The sequence below is a fragment of the Beta vulgaris genome, chromosome 5 (genome assembly GCF_026745355.1).
Source record: "Beta vulgaris subsp. vulgaris cultivar EL10 chromosome 5, EL10.2, whole genome shotgun sequence".
Taxonomy (NCBI): Eukaryota; Viridiplantae; Streptophyta; class Magnoliopsida; order Caryophyllales; family Amaranthaceae; genus Beta; species Beta vulgaris.
The window spans coordinates 9188437-9207132 of NC_079206.1; the positions used below are offsets into that span (position 1 = coordinate 9188437).

The following is an 18696-nucleotide window of genomic DNA, read 5'->3' on the forward strand; positions in this document are numbered from 1 at the left end:
GGCCTGTGGTACAGAAAACGCTTTGTATTACTATTATTATTAGGAGGAACATGGTTTAGGTCAGAGCACAAATAAACCCACGTTTTTAGCCCATAAACCAATCAAATCACGTCAAGACGGGTTATGATGTAACTTTCGCGGTCCAACCCAATCACTATTTTTATTACTAAATATTATTATATTATTAAATCTAATTATTAAAATAGTAATATTAATTTACTTCATAGATATTATTGTTATTATATATCATCATCAAGTATTAATATATTATTAAAATAGTAATATGTTAACCAAAGCAATCAAAACATTCAAGGCAATATATTACTTAATTTCATGGATCATGTATTCAGATCTACTCCTCTCCCAACGCCTCACTCCTCCATCTTCCTCATGACTGAAATCAAATTCCATCTCGCTCTCGCAATTAACACCATTAAACACCTTCATTCCTATCAATCTCGAGATGGAAACAGTTCAATGTTTTATATGGGTCGAGCTATTTAAAATTATTTTGAATCTATTGAAGCAAACCTCTTCAAAATTCCAACAATCTCCAACTTCCATATTGAATCAGACCTATGGCCATCACCATTGACACTTCTCGGCTATCCAGAATGTTTTTGGTACAACTAGCCACACCATAATGTTCGACATCAATGGCTCCGAAAGAATGTGGGGAATTTGACCCCCATCATTTGATGTTAAATTCGACGCAATCTCCCTCTTGGATGTTAATGGTGGTATCCGAGTAGAGAGAAAATGGGCTAATATATACTTCTAGGAAAAAAGGGTTGTCGGGGAGTATGTACCGCCATGGATAACGTTGTTGTTGATGGTTGAGTTTTGCGATGATGATGATGATGCTGAAGAAATCGAAGATTTGAGGAGGGAGGAGGGAGGAAGGAGGTTGGGAATGGCTTGTGAGTTGTGACGCGCGCAGCCACACGGTATGCTTTCCGTGTGGCCTGCGGTACAGAAAACGCTTTGTATTACTATTATTATTAGGAGGAACATGGTTTAGGTCAAAGCACAAATAAACCCACGTTTTTAGCCCATAAACCAATCAAATCACGTCAAGACGGTTTATGATGTAATTTTCGCGGTCCAACCCAATCACTATTTTTATTAATAAATATTATTATATTATTAAATCTAATTATTAAAATAGTAATATTAATTTACTTCATAGATATTATTGTTATCATATATCATCATCAAGTATTAATACAAATAATATAAAATAATTATTATTAATTATCATTATTATCATTAATTATTATTATTAATAATAATTTATAATTATTAATATTTTTTTATAAGTATCATTTAAAAATATCCAAAATACTATTATTATTATTCATTATTATTACTTATCATTATAATAATTATATAATATTCATATTATTATTTTTTAAATATTACGGTTTTTTCACCAAATACCCCTGACAAAAAAATTTATTCACCAAATACCCCAGCTTTTTTCAAAATTCACCAGATACCCCTAACTTTTAAAAAAATTCACCAGATACCCCAAAATTTTAAAAAAATGACAAATAATGCCCTTAATGACTAACGGCAGTTAACTCCGTTAGTCATTAGTGTTAATTAACCCTAAAAAACTCTAATTAACTTAAAAAAACCCTAAAAACTTAACTAACCTAACCTCCCCTCTCTGTCTCCCCTAACCCACCACCCCCCCAACCCCAGCCCCCCCCCCCACCCACCCTCCTCCCCTTCCCCCAGTCCGCCGCCCCCTCCCCTCCCCTTCCCTACCAGTCGTGCGCCCTACCCTCCCCTTCCCCGAAATCGTCGCGCAACCCCCCTCCCCTTCCCCCGAAATCGTCGCGCAACCCCCCCTCCTTGTCCCTTCGCGCCTACGCCGGTCGTCTGGACCGTATTATTGTCAACCTCTCTCGTCTTCCGCCAGAGAGTCTATATTCTCCTACAGTTCATACCGCACTTAAAGGAATCTCCGGCGACCTTTGTTTTCTCTTGACCCGTCATCACCATCACCATCATTTTTCTGGGTTTTCATTTTTTTTTGGATTGATTAATTTTAGATCTAGGTTTTCATTATTTTTTAATTTCAATCTGGTTTTTTACTTTTGGTTTTCTAGATCTGTTTATATTGTGGTTGATTTGGTGTTGTGTTGGTTCTTGTGGTTGATTTGATGGTGGCAGTGAAGGTGGTGGGTGATGGTTTTGGGCGAATTTGGTGGCTGCGGGGGAGGGTAGGGGTGGGGTGGTGTCGGTGGCTGCAGAGGAAGGTAGGGGTGGGGTTAGTGTGTGCTGCGAAGGAGGGGGCTGGTGGGGTTGGTGTCGGTGGCTGCGAGGAGGGGGCTGGTGGTACCGGGGTTGGTGGTGGTGTGGTGGGGTGGTGGGGTGGTGGGTTAGTGGGGCTGGGGTTGTTAGGTTGTGGGGGGTGGTGGTTAGGGGAGAGAGAGGGTTAGGGTTAGGATTAGTTAGGGTTAATTAGGTTGACTTAGGTTAATTAGGTTGACTTAGAGCTAATTAGGTTGACTTAGGGCAAAGTTGTAAATAAACACTAACGGAGACTAACGTCCATTATCTTTGGGGGTATCTGGTGAATTTTTTTAAAAGTTAGGGGTATTTGGTGAATTTTGAAAAAAGTTGGGGTATTTGGTGAATAAATTTTTTTGTCAGGGGTATTTGGTGAAAAAACCGTAAATATTATTCATATATTTATTACATTCAATTAATTTAATTTAATTTAATTCAATTCAATTCAATTCAGTTCAATTCAATTCAATTCAATTCAATTCAATTCAATTCAATTCAATTCAATTAAATTCAATTCAGTTCAGTTTAGCTACAATCAGTTCAGTTCAGCTACTGAACTTATTGGAGCTGAACTGAACTAAACTTATTGGAGATGAATTGAACTGAACTTATTGGAGTTGAACTAAACTAAACTAAACTGAACTTATTGGAGCTGAACTAAACTGAACTAAACTGAACTGAACTGAACTGAACTGAACTGAACTGAATTGAATTGAATTGAATTGAATTGAATTGAATTGAATTGAATTGAATTGAATTGAATTGAATTGAATTGAATTGAATTAAATTAAATTAAACTAAATTGAATGTAATAAGTATATAAATAATATTTTAACAATAATAATATGAATATTAAATAATAATTATAATGATAAGTAATACTCCCTCCGTTTCCTAAAGATCTTCCCACTTACTGTTCCTACAGATACCAAGGAAAATCAAGTTGTGTGGGCAGGTGTGAGTAAAGTAGGAGAGAGAAAGGGGTTAAGATAAATAAACAAATAAAAAGGGGTTAAAGTAGGAGAGAGAAAGGGAGTAAAATTGAATTAATAATGTAATGGTGGACCATATGATAGTGACATGAAAGGGTAAATAGGGAAATATGTTTTGCCAAATAAGGAATAAAGAAAAAGAGGGAAGATTTTTTGGAAACACCCTTAAACGGAAAGAGGGAAGATCTTTAGGAAACGGAGGGAGTAATAATGAATAATAATAATAATAGTATTTTGGATATTTTAAAATGATAGTTATAAATAAATAATATTAATAATCATAAATTAATAATAATAATAATTAATGATAATAATGATAATTAATAATAATAATTTTATATTATTTGTATTAATAGATTAATACTTGATGATGATACATAATAACAATAATATCTAAGAAGTAAATTAATATTACTATTTTAATAATTAGATTTAATAATATAAAAATATTTAGTAATAAAAATAATGATTGGGTTGGACCGCGAAAATTACATCATAAAGCGTCTTGACGCAATTTGATTGGTTTTTGGGCTAAAAAAAGTGAGTTTATTTGTGCTTTGACCTAAACTATGTTCCTCCTAATAATAATAATAATGAGTAAAGCTATAATAAATAAAATAATATATAGAAACAACAATAATAATAATACTTAATAGTAATGATATATATTTAAATAATAATAATAATAGTGATAATAATAATAATAATAATATAATAAAAATAAGAGTAATTAGTAAAATAAATTATACCAGCATAATAATAATATTTAACAAAATGGTTATAAAAGAATGGAGCTGAACTGAACTGAACTGAACTTATTGGAGCTGAGCTAAACTGAACTGAACTGAAAATAAGCTCGGGAGAACAGGCCTTAAGTTTATAAAATTTTAATTGGTAGCATTTGTTACTTTTTATTTATTTATTTATTGATTCTTCTATGTGGTAGGCACCAACTTTAGTTATGTTTTCAACATGCAAAATGATGTATATTTGGTCGTTTTTTTATGATTCCGACCTCACATTGGACCCTTAGAAATTGACTTCGTATATAAATCCTAAGAAGGGTAGTTTTCCTCTGTTTTTAGCCCGGCGGACAGTACGGCGCAGGTGATCATGAGTTATACACACTTGTGATAAACTTAGTTAAGGCTTTGTCAAAGTTCAAGTCGTTGGGGCTTGACTCAAGTTCAGGTCGTTGGGGTTCGGCTCAAGTTCAGGCTCGGTTCACGACCCTAGTGAGTTGACTTGAGCTAGACCAAGCTCGTCTCAAGAAACTCGTAAATGACTTGATTATTTTTTTAAATACTTTATAATTAAACCAATTGTTTTTTTTTAAAAAAAACCATAAATTATACTTCCTCCGTTCCATAATAAGTGAAACACTTACTATATTAGAACGTTTCAAAATAAGTGAAACATACCTTAAATGGATAAAAGAAAGTGGCAAAATGACAAGAGTGCCCATCACAAACTTGTATGGTTTGCTTTTCTCTCTCCTCCTTTTGATAATAAAAGGGTATTTTATGACTTTTTGGCTTTTGAAAGTGATGTTTATTAAATCTTGTGCCCAATCCCTATGTTTCACTTATTATGGAACGGAGGAAGTATATGAAAAAACAAATGATGGACTAATGATAATGTGACATCTAGCTCAAAAGGTATATAATTGTGGTACTAAATAATAAAATTATGACCCTTTAGTTTGATAGTTTGAAAATATCATTATCCTTCAACGAACTTGGCCTTAAACAAGCTCACGAGGCAATGAGCCAAGCATGAGAAGAACTCATGAGCTGAGCTTCAGCCGTCAAAAATTTCACAGGCTCGACCGAGCTTCAAATTCCCGGGCTCGTTGAGCTCACAAGTTAAACTTATCGAATTTTTAAACGAGTCAAGTTGAGCCGAGCTTAATGGTGTCCAATCTGGGTTCATTCAATAAGCAGATATGAGACATCTATACAAATATAATAAAAGGCGTGCGAAAGAATGTTATGTGCCACGTGGCACTCTGCTCAAAAAAGGGAAATTTCCTCAGGTACCCCTGAGGTTTGACGTAATTCCCAAATCACCCCCCACATATGGGGAATTCCTCAGATACCCCTGAGGTTTGTGTTTGTGCTCAAAATACCCTTACAGACCTTAACCCCTGAGTACATCTTTAACACTCTTATTACGTAACTTACAAGAGAATATTGATGTCATATTCTATTACCACAATTCCTTTTAAGGTATTGTTTCAAACTCAAAGCATTAAAATTTCCTTTACTTATGATCACGTCGTGACATAAATTTTTCAATTTCTTAATGGACAAAAAATAGGAAAAGTAGCAAAATAAATTATGAAATAAAAAATAACAACATATTATTTATTGTAACTGACTGAGGCATCGCCCGAGCAAAAAAACTAGTTTTAAATATGTAAAACGAGATATTTCTCGTTTTTATACAATTCTGACCTAAAATAGGACCATGAGGAGCCAAATTAATTGAACACCCCAATAAATCATAGATAGTATAGTATTTTTGCTTTGTTTTCACCCCAACGCGGGAGACATTTATGTCACACAAAGTAAGGTCTTTTTGGTCATATTACGACAATTTTGACATCAAATTGAACCAGTAAAAGCAAAATTGACCTGATAAATCCTAAACATAGATTTTTTTACAAGGCATGCATATCAGGTCAAATACGAGCTTGTCTTGGCAACCAACCGTTTGAGCCTCTTAGGGGACTCAAATGGGGGTAATTTGGTCATTTTATGCGTTGGAAGATTTCACGCGCGTGTGGCTGACATTTGCTTGGTACCAATGCTAGGTTATAATGGTACCATTCTCCGAAAATATTGATACCTTGATACCAGTCCTGATAACAATTTGATACTAATGTCAGGTTATAATGGTACCATTGTGTTTTATTTTGGGTGTTTGAATTTTTTTTAACTCAAACCGTTGATTACTAAGCCTTTCTCGGTCAAATACCTCATTTTGCGAGTTGATAACGTCTCATATTGCTTTTCAGGCTGAAAACAAAGCAAAGGTACAATGTCTGGAATTTACGGGGTCGATTTGGCCCTCAAGGACCCAATTTGAAGTCAGTATTGTAAGAAAATGATTATAAATACCTCAATTTGTGTGTTGAAAATGTCTCGTACTTCATCAGATTTAAAACAGAGTAAAACTACTCTATCCAGGATTCATGGGTCAATTTTGCCCATAAAGGTCCAATTTGAGGTCTGAACTTTAAAAAAAACAATGAGAAATACTGTATCTCATTTTGCGTGTGCAAAACAATTTATAAAGTTTACAGAAGTACTCTTGAAGTGTTCCAACTACCAATTTGTGATTATATCACCCACAATATCAATTAACAATAATCCAAGAGGATACTCAAATAAATAAAAACAAACCGAAAAATTAAGTGACAATCTTACAGCCACAATACCTAACATGTAATTGATTTTGAATAGACATGCATAGTTATTACATTTATTTATTAATTAGGATTATATTTTAAAATTAGAATTCAATTGATTTAGTTCAAGATAGGATCAAACAATTTAAGATTAGGATAAACATTTAATTACATAGCTTAAAAAAGATATATAGATAAAAATTGGAGTAAATGTTAAATTTTGGATTTTTTGTCAGAAAGTACCTTATAAATATCACTTTTTGTGAAAAAGTACCTTATATAAAAAATGTTGTGAACAAGTACCTTTTACCAACTTTTTTGTTGTAACTTAGCACCTTTTGCCGGATTCTGAGCATTGACCAAAAATTCCGGCGTTGACCAGACCATGTGCGAAGCACGTGATCATTAACTGAACCAAAAAACCCCCAAAATTCCCCAAAAAAACCTGATTTTCCCCCAGTTTTCCCCAAACCCCATTTTTTGAGTGGATTTCATGTAATTGGCAAAAAGAAGTGACCAATGTACTTGTTGGTGAGAAACAGAGATTGGCAACTGAAATGAATGTGCTGAAGGCAAAATTTGTGTTTGTTGAACATGAAAAAAACAGGCTTGCTGATGAATTGGTGAAGGCAAAGAAAAAAATGGATAAGGTGAAGAGGACTGTGGAAGCTCCACAACAAAACTTGGGGGTTGTTGTTATCATAGCATGTGTTGTTGCACTTGTTGTTAGCTTTACTGTTTCTAAGTTATTAGGTTAGGATAGTTGTTTATAATAGCAATGTAATGGGATGGGTAATAGCAATGTAATGGGTGGGAGGGGGAGAATGTAGTTTGATCTAAGGAATTGATGTACCAATGTTGTGATATTTGTCACATCTTCTATGATAAGTTAAGGTTTTGTTTGACTATCTGTTCTGTTTGTTTGAGTACAATTGAACAACCATTCACAACAATTGACAAATACTAACTGAATGCAAACAAATAACTTATATTGCATCATTAACTAACTGTTTTAACAAAAAATGACCATAGCCTAACACAATAAGCATGTGTTTGTTCATTACAAACTTGAAATCAAAAGTCAAAAGAGATGTTCAGTACATTAATAGACTTAAAACAGCAGCTACATTATGCTTGAATTGAAGTTTGCACCCATTGAAATGCATGAAGGACCAGCTGAACTGCTAGCTTGAGAAGAGAAATCATGCTGTTGTGGTTGATGTGGATGCACCGGAGCTGCTGTTGCTTGTTCTTGTTGCTGAGTTGGAGCTGTTCTTTGCTTCTTGGCAGGTGGAGCAGATGGATCTTTCCTTGGCCTTCCAGTCTTGCCTTTTGGAGGTTCAACTGGTTTGGGTGGATTCTTACATGTGTTCTTGTAATGACCCAAACCACCACAATGACTACATGCATTTTTCTTTTTTGCCCTTACAACCAACAACTTTCCCCTCTCTTGGCCTTCACCCTGACCTTCACCTGGCTCTTTTATTCTTTTCTTTAGCTTAGGCCTTCCTGGCATTTTTCTAAAAGGTGGGGGTGCAGGTGGTTGTAAGTTAGTCTTGGGCCATTCATTGTGTCCAGGCATGGGGTGAAATGCAGGGGCATATGTCTTAGAATAGGTGGACACATGGTAAGCCTGATGCACATAGTCCTCAACATTGAGCCTTTGCCTCACAATACATGCCAAAGCATGATAACAGGGGATCCCCAACAAGTCCCATCTAAAACAGCCACATGTTTTTTTCTCTAAATTCACAACATATGACTCCCCAGTTGACAAGTGGTCCACCTCAAACTCCCATACATCTGCCTGAGCAACATCACAATTCCTAACCTGGTCAGCAGCCTTCTCAAGCATTTTCTCAACTGAAGGCATAATCACTCCCTTAAAGTTTTTTAATCCATTTCTTTTTGCACTACACCTCTTCATTACATACCTTCTCATCCATTCCATCATGGATAATATAGGTTTTGTCCTAGCATCCCTAATAACAACATTAAAACTCTCACAAGCATTATTAAGAACCATACCAGACTTAGACCTAGTTGTGAAAGCATGCCTAGACCAATGGCAAGGTGGAATATCAGCTAGGTACTTATGTGCATCAGTGGACAACAACTTAATGGAGGCCATCTCACACTCAAAATGCCACTGCCATTTGCAAAATAAAAATAATCACTAAGCTATATCATGAATCAAAATGATATTTAAAGGCAATTAAAGCATGCACTAACCTTTGTAGATGCTCTTGCTGCTTTCCAAAATGATTGTCTGTATAACTCTCCTGGAAATTTTTGTTTGAAGTTAGCCCAAATGTGTCTACAGCAGAACCTCACCTCTGCATTTGGGACTACTTTATTGAAAGCATCCACCAAGCCCTACCAAAATGAATTAACAAAAGAAATTAGCAAAAGGAATTAGCAAAAGCAATTAGCAAAATTAATTCACAAAGCAATGTAAAGAGATAAAACTACCTTTTGCCTGTCAGACATGTATGTGATGTCTGAACCTGTGCCCTCTCTAACCCATGTGACATTATGTGCTACACTCTCAATGTCCTTCACAAGAAGCTCCAGAAACCAGGCCCAAGTGTCTCCATTTTCCACTTCCACAATAGCCCAAGCCACTGGAAAAAGGTTATTGTTCCCATCCTTGGCTACTGCAGTTAGACAAATGCCTGGGTATGGGCCTCTAAGGTGGCAACCATCCACCCCTATAATGGGCCTGCAACCTGCCATAAAGCCTTTCTTACAAGGCTGCAGGCAGATGTACAATCTCTGAAAGCAAGGGGTACCATCTTCAACCCCTGTCACCTTAACCACTGCTGTGGAACCAGGATTATGCAGCTTGATGGCCTCAGCATAGTCCCAAACCTTCCCATATTGCTCACTTGCATCCCCATGAATCATCTTCATTGCTATTTGCCTAGCATAATAGCACTTGAAATACCCAAGCTGCACACCAGTCACCCTCCTTGCCCTTTTCATAAACTCAACCAACTTCCAAGATGGTGTATCCCTCCACTCATCTAAGAACCTCTCAGCCAAGTACTGTGAAGTGACTTTGTTGTTCTCATGTTGCCTACCACATGTATGCTTTAACCTAATGCTCTTGATTTGGAATGTAGCCTCACCCTTCACTTGCTTGCAATGAACCTTAAAGTTGCACTTCTTCCCTTTACATGTGCACCTCACCCTTTTATTGTTCTTCCACTCACACTCACATCTATATATTCACACAATACACACTCACTCTCCTCTTATTGTTATGCAGAAAGTAGTAGTTGTAGCCCCTGTCAATGGCATGGTACCTTAGTGCCTTCCTAAAACAGTCATTGGAAGGAAACTTGAGTCCCAAAGTCAAGTTGATTTTCCCCTTGAAATCAACTGCAGGGTTGAACACAGAGTAATTTGACCCTAGCTCCTCATCAGATTCACCTAAGCTAGCCACCTCATCATCATCATCATCATTCAGATCCTCTTCATCTAACAATTGGATGTTCAAATCATCCTCCTCAACTGCCTCTCTTCCTAACAAACTACCTTCAACACCACCTAAGCTCCTTGTGACCCTCTCACTTATACCAAAATCAACATATTCAGCAAATATCATCATCACTTTCATCTTCAAAGTCACCCTCACTTAACACTACATCACTATCTTCCTCATCAGATTCCCATGAACCACCCTCATTTAAATCTTCACCCTCACCCAGATGTTCACCCTCACCCACAAGCTCACTTTCACCCACTTGTTGACCCTCACCCAGTTGTTCACCTCACCCACAACCTGACTTGCACCCACTTCCTGGCCCTCACCAACTGAACCTACTGCCTGACCCTCAGCTTCCAAACCCTCTGGATAATAATTTCTCCACCTCCCTGACCTATGTTTTTTCTAGATCTGTTGTATGGCTGCTGTTTTTTGTTTGTTTTGAGCTGGAAAGAGGTAAAGGTTGGGGCTGCTTTGTTTTGTCCTTACTCACTGTTTTTGTAGGTGAGGTTTTTTTTCTGTGTAGGGTTAGCAACTTTGGATGTGGGGACCACTTTCCCATCTTTTTGTGGACCCCCTATTGACTGTGAAGGTCCTTTTGACTTTCCTTTAACTCTCCTATAAGTACCCTTCCCCTCATCACTACTCTCCCCCTCATCAGCATTTCTGACCCCTTCTTCACAATGAGTCACATACAAATAGTATGCTCCATTTGGCTCAGGAGCATTAAGAAACTCAGGGATATCACCATCATCCCTTATCTCCTTTCTTCCATTAAATAATGTACAACCTCTCCTCCTAAACCAAATCTGTCCAACATCTGTGAATTTTAATCCATTCTTAATCCAATCCACAAATTCAAAGTAACATACTTCCTCTACTCTACTGTGCAAGCTAATTCCATAAAAATTCCCAGGCCCAGGTTCATAAGTTGTTTTCTTCCTCTTCACATTCGTGACAAATCTTCCCCCATAGTACAAATGAATGTTAACAGGTGCCATTAACTTATACCAAGGATAATATATGTTTACTCTACCATTAAACCTGAATCAAAATAAACAAACATAAACCTAGGAATCTACCATTCAGCTTTTTTTTATTAAATTGCAAACACCAAAAATTTAAATTATCAAAAAACTTACCTTGGCCTTTGAACTACTGTAAACCTGTCCTTTTTGTCTCGAATTTGTTGCTTTACAGGACCACCATCTTCTTTACCCATTGAAAACGACAAGAAGAAGAAAGTAAGAAAGTGAGGATGAATAAGGAAAAAAAATTACAGACTTTTTTAGCAAAAAAAAAACTTACTTTGTTAACCCTAAGTAATATTAAGTTCACCAACCACCCAATAACCTTTCCAATCAATGTCTTCTGCAAGTTGCCTTCAATTCAATACCTGCATTCAATGATGATGCCGTTGCACAGAAGAGAGAAGGAGAGAGAGAAACGAATTTTGGGGGGAAAATTGGGTTAAAAATGGGGTTTGGGGTTTTATCGGGTTTTTTGGGGAATTTTGGGGGGTTTTTTGGTTCAGTTAATGATCACGTGCTTTGCACGTGATCTGGTCAACGCCGGAATTTTTGGTCAATGCTCAGAATCCGGCAAAAGGTGCTAAGTTACAACAAAAAAGTTGGTAAAAGGTACTTGCTTGTTCACAACATTTTTTATATAAGGTACTTTTTCACAAAAAGTGATATTTATAAGGTACTTTCTGACAAAAAATCCTTAAATTTTTTACTCTAATCTATTACTAGTCTACTATCTACTATCTACTATTAGTCTTTAAAAACAAAGACCTCAAATAAATGTATGACATTAATCTATGATTTCTCTTAATTTATTGACGCATAGGATTCTAAAATTAGTTTTTTTTGGTTTTTTTTTTGTGCAAATAAGTCACAAAGACGGGTACATATTTACATGGGGGAAGGGGATATGAGGATTCGAACCTCTGATCACAGGGATCAAAGATGGGGTTGAAGCCACTGCTAAGCTTCGTCATATCACATATTCAATGCTACATGTCATTGAAAACAATTCTAAATAGTACTTGCTTTACTTTAAGTATATGAGAGAGAGAAAAAAAGACCTCTCTTCATTTCAAAATCTGTCGCTAACTTTAGCAATTTTAGGGACTTTCTACGAACTTTCACAAAACAATTTGATTTTGAAAAATTAGCGACGGATTTTGGAATCCGCCCTAAATTTAGCGACGGATTTTGAAATCCGTCCCTGAATTAGCGACAGATGGTCAAATCCGTCGCTAATTCTTCCAGTACATATAAACAGATTTTACCAATACATATTAACAAGTTCGTATGCAGAGTAATTGGTTGGACCTTTAGCTTATGACTTTGAGGTTACGAGTTCGATTCCGGAGAAGAGCGCATCCAGTTCGATTACGAGTAGGACGGATAACAGCTAAATCCGTCGCTAGAAATTGGTGATTAAGAGTAAAATCACCACTACATTTTTTTTTAATTTCATTTTAGGGACGGATTTGTAATTTCCGTCCCTAAATTTAGGGACGGAAATGAAAATCCGTAGCTAAATTTAGCTACGGATTTTCATTTTCGTAGCTAAATTAGCTACAGATTTCAAAATCCGTAGCTAAATTTAGCTACGGATTTTTATTTTCGTCCCTTAATTTAGCTACGGATTTTTATTTTCCGTCCCTAATTTAGGGACGGATTTAAATTCCGTCCCTAAATTTCCGTCCCTAATTTAGGGACGGAATACAAAGTTCCTTCGCTAAATTGATTTAGCGACGAAGGTTTTAGGGACGGACAGAATCCGTCCCTAAATCCGTCGCTAATTCAATTTAGCAACGGATTTTGCCTATTTAGCGAGGATTCTGTCCGTCGCTAAAACGAGTTTTTTTTGTAGTGATCCTCTTTTTCTTCGCTCTTCCGGAATCGGTACAGAAATGGGTGCTTTTTCTACGTTGTTTACCTTAGTTACTGGGGGTTTGGGAAGACACATGTGGGGCACGCACCTTTTGGGTGTGGGATGCTCGTTTAACTTCTATATTCATCTTGCTCCTTATTTACTTGGGTGCGCTGTGTTTTCAAAAGCTTCCTGTAGAACCGGCTCCTATTTTAATCCGTGCTGGACCGATCGATATACCAATAATCAAGTTTCCAGTCAACTGGTGGAATACATCGCATCAAGCTGGGAGCATTAGCCGATCGATTTGGTACACCAATACATGTTCCTATGCTCATTCCAATCTTGTCTAACTTTGCTAACTTCCTCTTCTCAACCCGTCTCTTATTTTGTTATTGAAATACGTCTTCCTATTCCATCTTTTCTCGAATCTCCTTTAACGGAAGAAATAGAAGCTCGAGAAGGTAGTTTACGTGCTTAGTGCTTGCATTTAAGGAAGACTCAAACCTAATTCACTCGCGGAGTCTTTTTGCATCCATTGAATTACTAATTCTTCTAACTTTCTATTTATTGAGATTAGATGTAATTAAGGCTAATATCTTGCCGAAAGGCGGGAGGGTGCCGAGACTCGGGGCAACGGGTTCTTCCCATCATGATAGACTGAAGGGAAAGTCGCTCGGAGATATTGGCTCGAATCCACTTCATCATTCCAGTTCATAAGGCCTTCATTCAATAGAAGTTTAGGATGGAGATATCACTAATAGACGGATGGGATCAGTATAGGTGTTCTTGGATTTCTTTTTGGGCTCATCATATGTTTACTGTGGGCTTAGACATTGATACTCGTGCTTACTTCACCGCAGCTACCATGATCATAGCGGTCCCCACTGGAATTAAATTCTTTAGTTGGATCGCTACCATGTGGGGGGGGGGGGTTCGATACAATACAAAACACCCATGTTATTTGCTGTAGGGTTCATCTTTTTGTTCACCGTAGGAGGACTCACTGGAATAGTCCTGGCTAATTCTAGGCTAGACATTGCTCTACATGACACTTATTATGTGGCTGCACATTTCCATTATGTACTTTCTATGGGAGCCGTTTTTGCTTTATTTGTAGGATTTTACTATTGGGTGGCAAAAACTTTGGTCGAACATACCCTAAAAATTCTGGTCAAATCCATTTTTGGATCACTATTTTCGGGGTTAATCTTACCTTCTTCCCCATGCATTTTTTAGGGCTTTCGGGTATGCTACGTCGCATTCCGATAAATTAGCTACGGTTTTTCATTTCTGTCGCTAACTTTAGCAATTTTAGGACTTTCTACGAACTTTCACAAACAATTTGATTTTGAAAAATTAGCGACGGATTTTGGAATCCGTCCCTAAATTTAGCGACGGATTTTGAAATCCGTCCCTGAATTAGCGACAGATTGTCAAATCCGTCGCTAATTCTTCCAGTACATATAAACAGATTTTACCAATACATATTAACAAGTTCGTATGCAGAGTAATTGGTTGGACCTTTAGCTTATGACTTTGAGGTTACGAGTTCGATTCCGGAGAAGAGCGCATCCAGTTCGATTACGAGTAGGGACGGATAACAGCTAAATCCGTCGCTAGAAATTGGTGATTAAGAGTAAAATCACCACTACATTTTTTTTTAATTTCATTTTAGGGACGGATTTGTAATTTCCGTCCCTAAATTTAGGGACGGAAATGAAAATCCGTAGCTAAATTTAGCTACGGATTTTCATTTTCGTAGCTAAATTAGCTACAGATTTCAAAATCCGTAGCTAAATTTAGCTACGGATTTTTATTTTCGTCCCTAAATTTAGCTACGGATTTTTATTTTCCGTCCCTAATTTAGGGACGGTTTAAATTCCGTCCTAAATTTCCGTCCCTAATTTAGGACGGAATACAAAGTTCCGTCGCTAAATTGATTTAGCGACGAAGGTTTTAGGACGGACAGAATCCGTCCCTAAATCCGTCGCTAATTCAATTTAGCAACGGATTTTGCCTATTTAGCGACGGATTCTGTCCGTCGCTAAAACGAGTTTTTTTTGTAGTGATCCTCTTTTTCTTCGCTCTTCCGGAATCGGTACAGAAATGGGTGCTTTCTACGTTGTTTACCTTAGTTACTGGGGGTTTGGGAAGACCCATGTGGGGCACGCACCTTTTGGGTGTGGGATCTCGTTTAACTTCTATATTCATTTGCTCCTTATTTACTTGGGTGCGCTGTGTTTTCAAAAGCTTCCTGTAGAACCGGCTCCTATTTTAATCCGTGCTGGACCGATCGATATACCAATAATCAAGTTTCCAGTCAACTGGTGGAATACATCGCATCAAGCTGGAGCATTAGCCGATCGATTTGGTACACCAATACATGTTCCTATGCTCATTCCAATCTTGTCTAACTTTGCTAACTTCCTCTTCTCAACCCGTCTCTTATTTTGTTATTGAAATACGTCTTCCTATTCCATCTTTTCTCGAATCTCCTTTAACGGAAGAAATAGAAGCTCGAGAAGGTAGTTTACGTGCTTAGTGCTTGCATTTAAGGAAGACTCAAACCTAATTCACTCGCGGAGTCTTTTTGCATCCATTGAATTACTAATTCTTCTAACTTTCTATTTATTGAGATTAGATGTAATTAAGGCTAATATCTTGCCGAAAGGCGGGAGGGTGCCGAGACTCGGGGCAACGGGTTCTTCCCATCATGATAGACTGAAGGGAAAGTCGCTCGGAGATATTGGCTCGAATCCACTTCATCATTCCAGTTCATAAGGCCTTCATTCAATAGAAGTTTAGGATGGAGATATCACTAATAGACGGATGGATCAGTATAGGTGTTCTTGGATTTCTTTGGGCTCATCATATGTTTACTGTGGGCTTAGACATTGATACTCGTGCTTACTTCACCGCAGCTACCATGATCATAGCGGTCCCCACTGGAATTAAATTCTTTAGTTGGATCGCTACCATGTGGGGGGGTTCGATACAATACAAAACACCCATGTTATTTGCTGTAGGGTTCATCTTTTGTTCACCGTAGGAGGACTCACTGGAATAGTCCTGGCTAATCTAGCTGACATTGCTCTACATGACACTTATTATGTGGCTGCACATTTCCATTATGTACTTTCTATGGGAGCCGTTTTTGCTTTATTTGTAGGATTTTACTATTGGGTGGGCAAAAACTTTGTCGAACATACCCTAAAAATTCTGGTCAAATCCATTTTTGGATACTATTTTCGGGGTTAATCTTACCTTCTTCCCCATGCATTTTTTAGGGCTTTGGTATGCTACGTCGCATTCCCGATAAATTAGCTACGGTTTTTCATTTCTGTCGCTAACTTTAGCAATTTAGGGACTTTCTACGAACTTTCACAAAACAATTTGATTTTGAAAAATTAGCGACGGATTTTGGAATCCGTCCCTAAATTTGCGACGGATTTTGAAATCCGTCCCTGAATTAGCGACAGATTGTCAAATCCGTCGCTAATTCTTCCAGTACTTATAAACAGATTTTACCAATACATATTAACAAGTTCGTATGCAGAGTAATTGGTTGGACCTTTAGCTTATGACTTTGAGGTTACGAGTTCGATTCCGGAGAAGAGCGCATCCAGTTCGATTACGAGTAGGACGGATAACAGCTAAATCCGTCGCTAAAATTGGTGATTAAGAGTAAAATCACCACTACATTTTTTTTTAATTTCATTTTAGGGACGGATTTGTAATTTCCGTCCCAAATTTAGGGACGGAAATGAAAATCCGTAGCTAAATTTAGCTACGGATTTTCATTTTCGTAGCTAAATTAGCTACAGATTTCAAAATCCGTAGCTAAATTTAGCTACGGATTTTTATTTTCGTCCCTAAATTTAGCTACGGATTTTTATTTTCCGTCCCTAATTTAGGGACGGATTTAAATTCCGTCCCTAAATTTCGTCCCTAATTTAGGGACGGAATACAAAGTTCCGTCGCTAAATTGATTTAGCGACGAAGTTTTAGGACGGACAGAATCCGTCCCTAAATCCGTCGCTAATTCAATTTAGAACGGATTTTGCCTATTTAGCGACGGATTCTGTCCGTCGCAAACGAGTTTTTTTGTAGTGATCCTCTTTTCTTCGCTCTTCCGGAATCGGTACAGAAATGGGTGCTTTTTCTACGTTGTTTACCTTAGTTACTGGGGGTTTGGGGAAGACCCATGTGGGGCACGCACCTTTTGGGTGTGGGATGCTCGTTTAACTTCTATATTCATCTTGCTCTTATTTACTTGGGTGCGCTGTGTTTTCAAAAGCTTCCTGTAGAACCGGCTCCTATTTTAATCCGTGCTGGACCGATCGATATACCAATAATCAAGTTTCCAGTCAACTGGTGGAATACATCGCATCAAGCTGGAGCATTAGCCGATCGATTTGGTAACCAAACATGTTCCTATGCTCATTCCAATCTTGTCTAACTTTGCTAACTTCCTCTTCTCAACCCGTCTCTTATTTTGTTATTGAAATACGTCTTCCTATTCCATCTTTTCTCGAATCTCCTTTAACGGAAGAAATAGAAGCTCGAGAAGGTAGTTTACGTGCTTAGTGCTTGCATTTAAGGAAGACTCAAACCTAATTCACTCGCGGAGTCTTTTTGCATCCATTGAATTACTAATTCTTCTAACTTTCTATTTATTGAGATTAGATGTAATTAAGGCTAATATCTTGCCGAAAGGCGGGAGGGTGCCGAGACTCGGGGCAACGGGTTCTTCCCATCATGATAGACTGAAGGGAAAGTCGCTCGGAGATATTGGCTCGAATCCACTTCATCATTCCAGTTCATAAGGCCTTCATTCAATAGAAGTTTAGGATGGAGATATCACTAATAGACGGATGGGATCAGTATAGGTGTTCTTGGATTTCTTGTTTGGGCTCATCATATTTTACTGTGGGCTTAGACATCGATACTCGTGCTTACTTCACCGCAGCTACCATGATCATAGCGGCCCACTGGAATTAAATTCTTTAGTTGGATCGCTACCATGTGGGGGGGGGGTTCGATACAATACAAAACACCCATGTTATTTGCTGTAGGGTTCATCTTTTTGTTCACCGTAGGAGGACTCACTGGAATAGTCCTGGCTAATTCTGGGCTAGACATTGCTCTACATGACACTTATTATGTGGTTCACATTTCCATTATGTACTTTCTATGGGAGCCGTTTTTGCTTTATTTGTAGGATTTTACTATTGGGTGGGCAAAAACTTTGGTCGAACATACCCTAAAAATTCTGGTCAAATCCATTTTTGGATCACTATTTTCGGGGTTAATCTTACCTTCTTCCCCATGCATTTTTTAGGGCTTTCGGGTATGCTACGTCGCATTCCCGATAAATTAGCTACGGTTTTTCATTTCTGTCGCTAACTTTAGCAATTTTAGGGACTTTCTACGAACTTTCACAAAACAATTTGATTTTGAAAAATTAGCGACGGATTTTGGAATCCGTCCCTAAATTTAGCGACGGATTTTGAAATCCGTCCCTGAATTAGCGACAGATTGTCAAATCCGTCGCTAATTCTTCCAGTACATATAAACAGATTTTACCAATACATATTAACAAGTTCGTATGC

The 18696-nt window shown here is 37.5% G+C and overlaps 1 protein-coding gene and 6 pseudogenes across 1 annotated transcript; 6 read left to right on the forward strand and 1 right to left on the reverse strand.

Moving 5' to 3' along the window:
* Positions 1 to 7828: 7828 nt before the first annotated feature.
* On the reverse strand, positions 7829 to 10327 carry LOC130591331 (uncharacterized). Its single transcript, XM_057394606.1, has 4 exons — positions 10014 to 10327; positions 9178 to 9928; positions 8938 to 9081; positions 7829 to 8854 (listed from the first exon to the last, which is right to left on the reverse strand). Exons 1-4 carry the CDS (start codon positions 10325 to 10327, stop codon positions 7829 to 7831), a joined length of 2235 nt encoding a protein of 744 aa, XP_057250589.1.
* A 2216-nt stretch (positions 10328 to 12543) lies between these two features.
* On the forward strand, positions 12544 to 13617 carry LOC125497929 (putative cytochrome c biosynthesis ccmC-like mitochondrial protein; annotated as a pseudogene).
* A 228-nt stretch (positions 13618 to 13845) lies between these two features.
* Positions 13846 to 14358, forward strand: LOC125497928 (cytochrome c oxidase subunit 1-like; annotated as a pseudogene).
* Positions 14359 to 14614: 256 nt separating this feature from the next.
* On the forward strand, positions 14615 to 15678 carry LOC125497927 (putative cytochrome c biosynthesis ccmC-like mitochondrial protein; annotated as a pseudogene).
* Positions 15679 to 15890: 212 nt separating this feature from the next.
* LOC125497926 (cytochrome c oxidase subunit 1-like) lies at positions 15891 to 16434 on the forward strand (annotated as a pseudogene).
* Positions 16435 to 17206: 772 nt separating this feature from the next.
* On the forward strand, positions 17207 to 17732 carry LOC125497925 (putative cytochrome c biosynthesis ccmC-like mitochondrial protein; annotated as a pseudogene).
* A 222-nt stretch (positions 17733 to 17954) lies between these two features.
* On the forward strand, positions 17955 to 18490 carry LOC125497924 (cytochrome c oxidase subunit 1-like; annotated as a pseudogene).
* Positions 18491 to 18696: the final 206 nt, after the last annotated feature.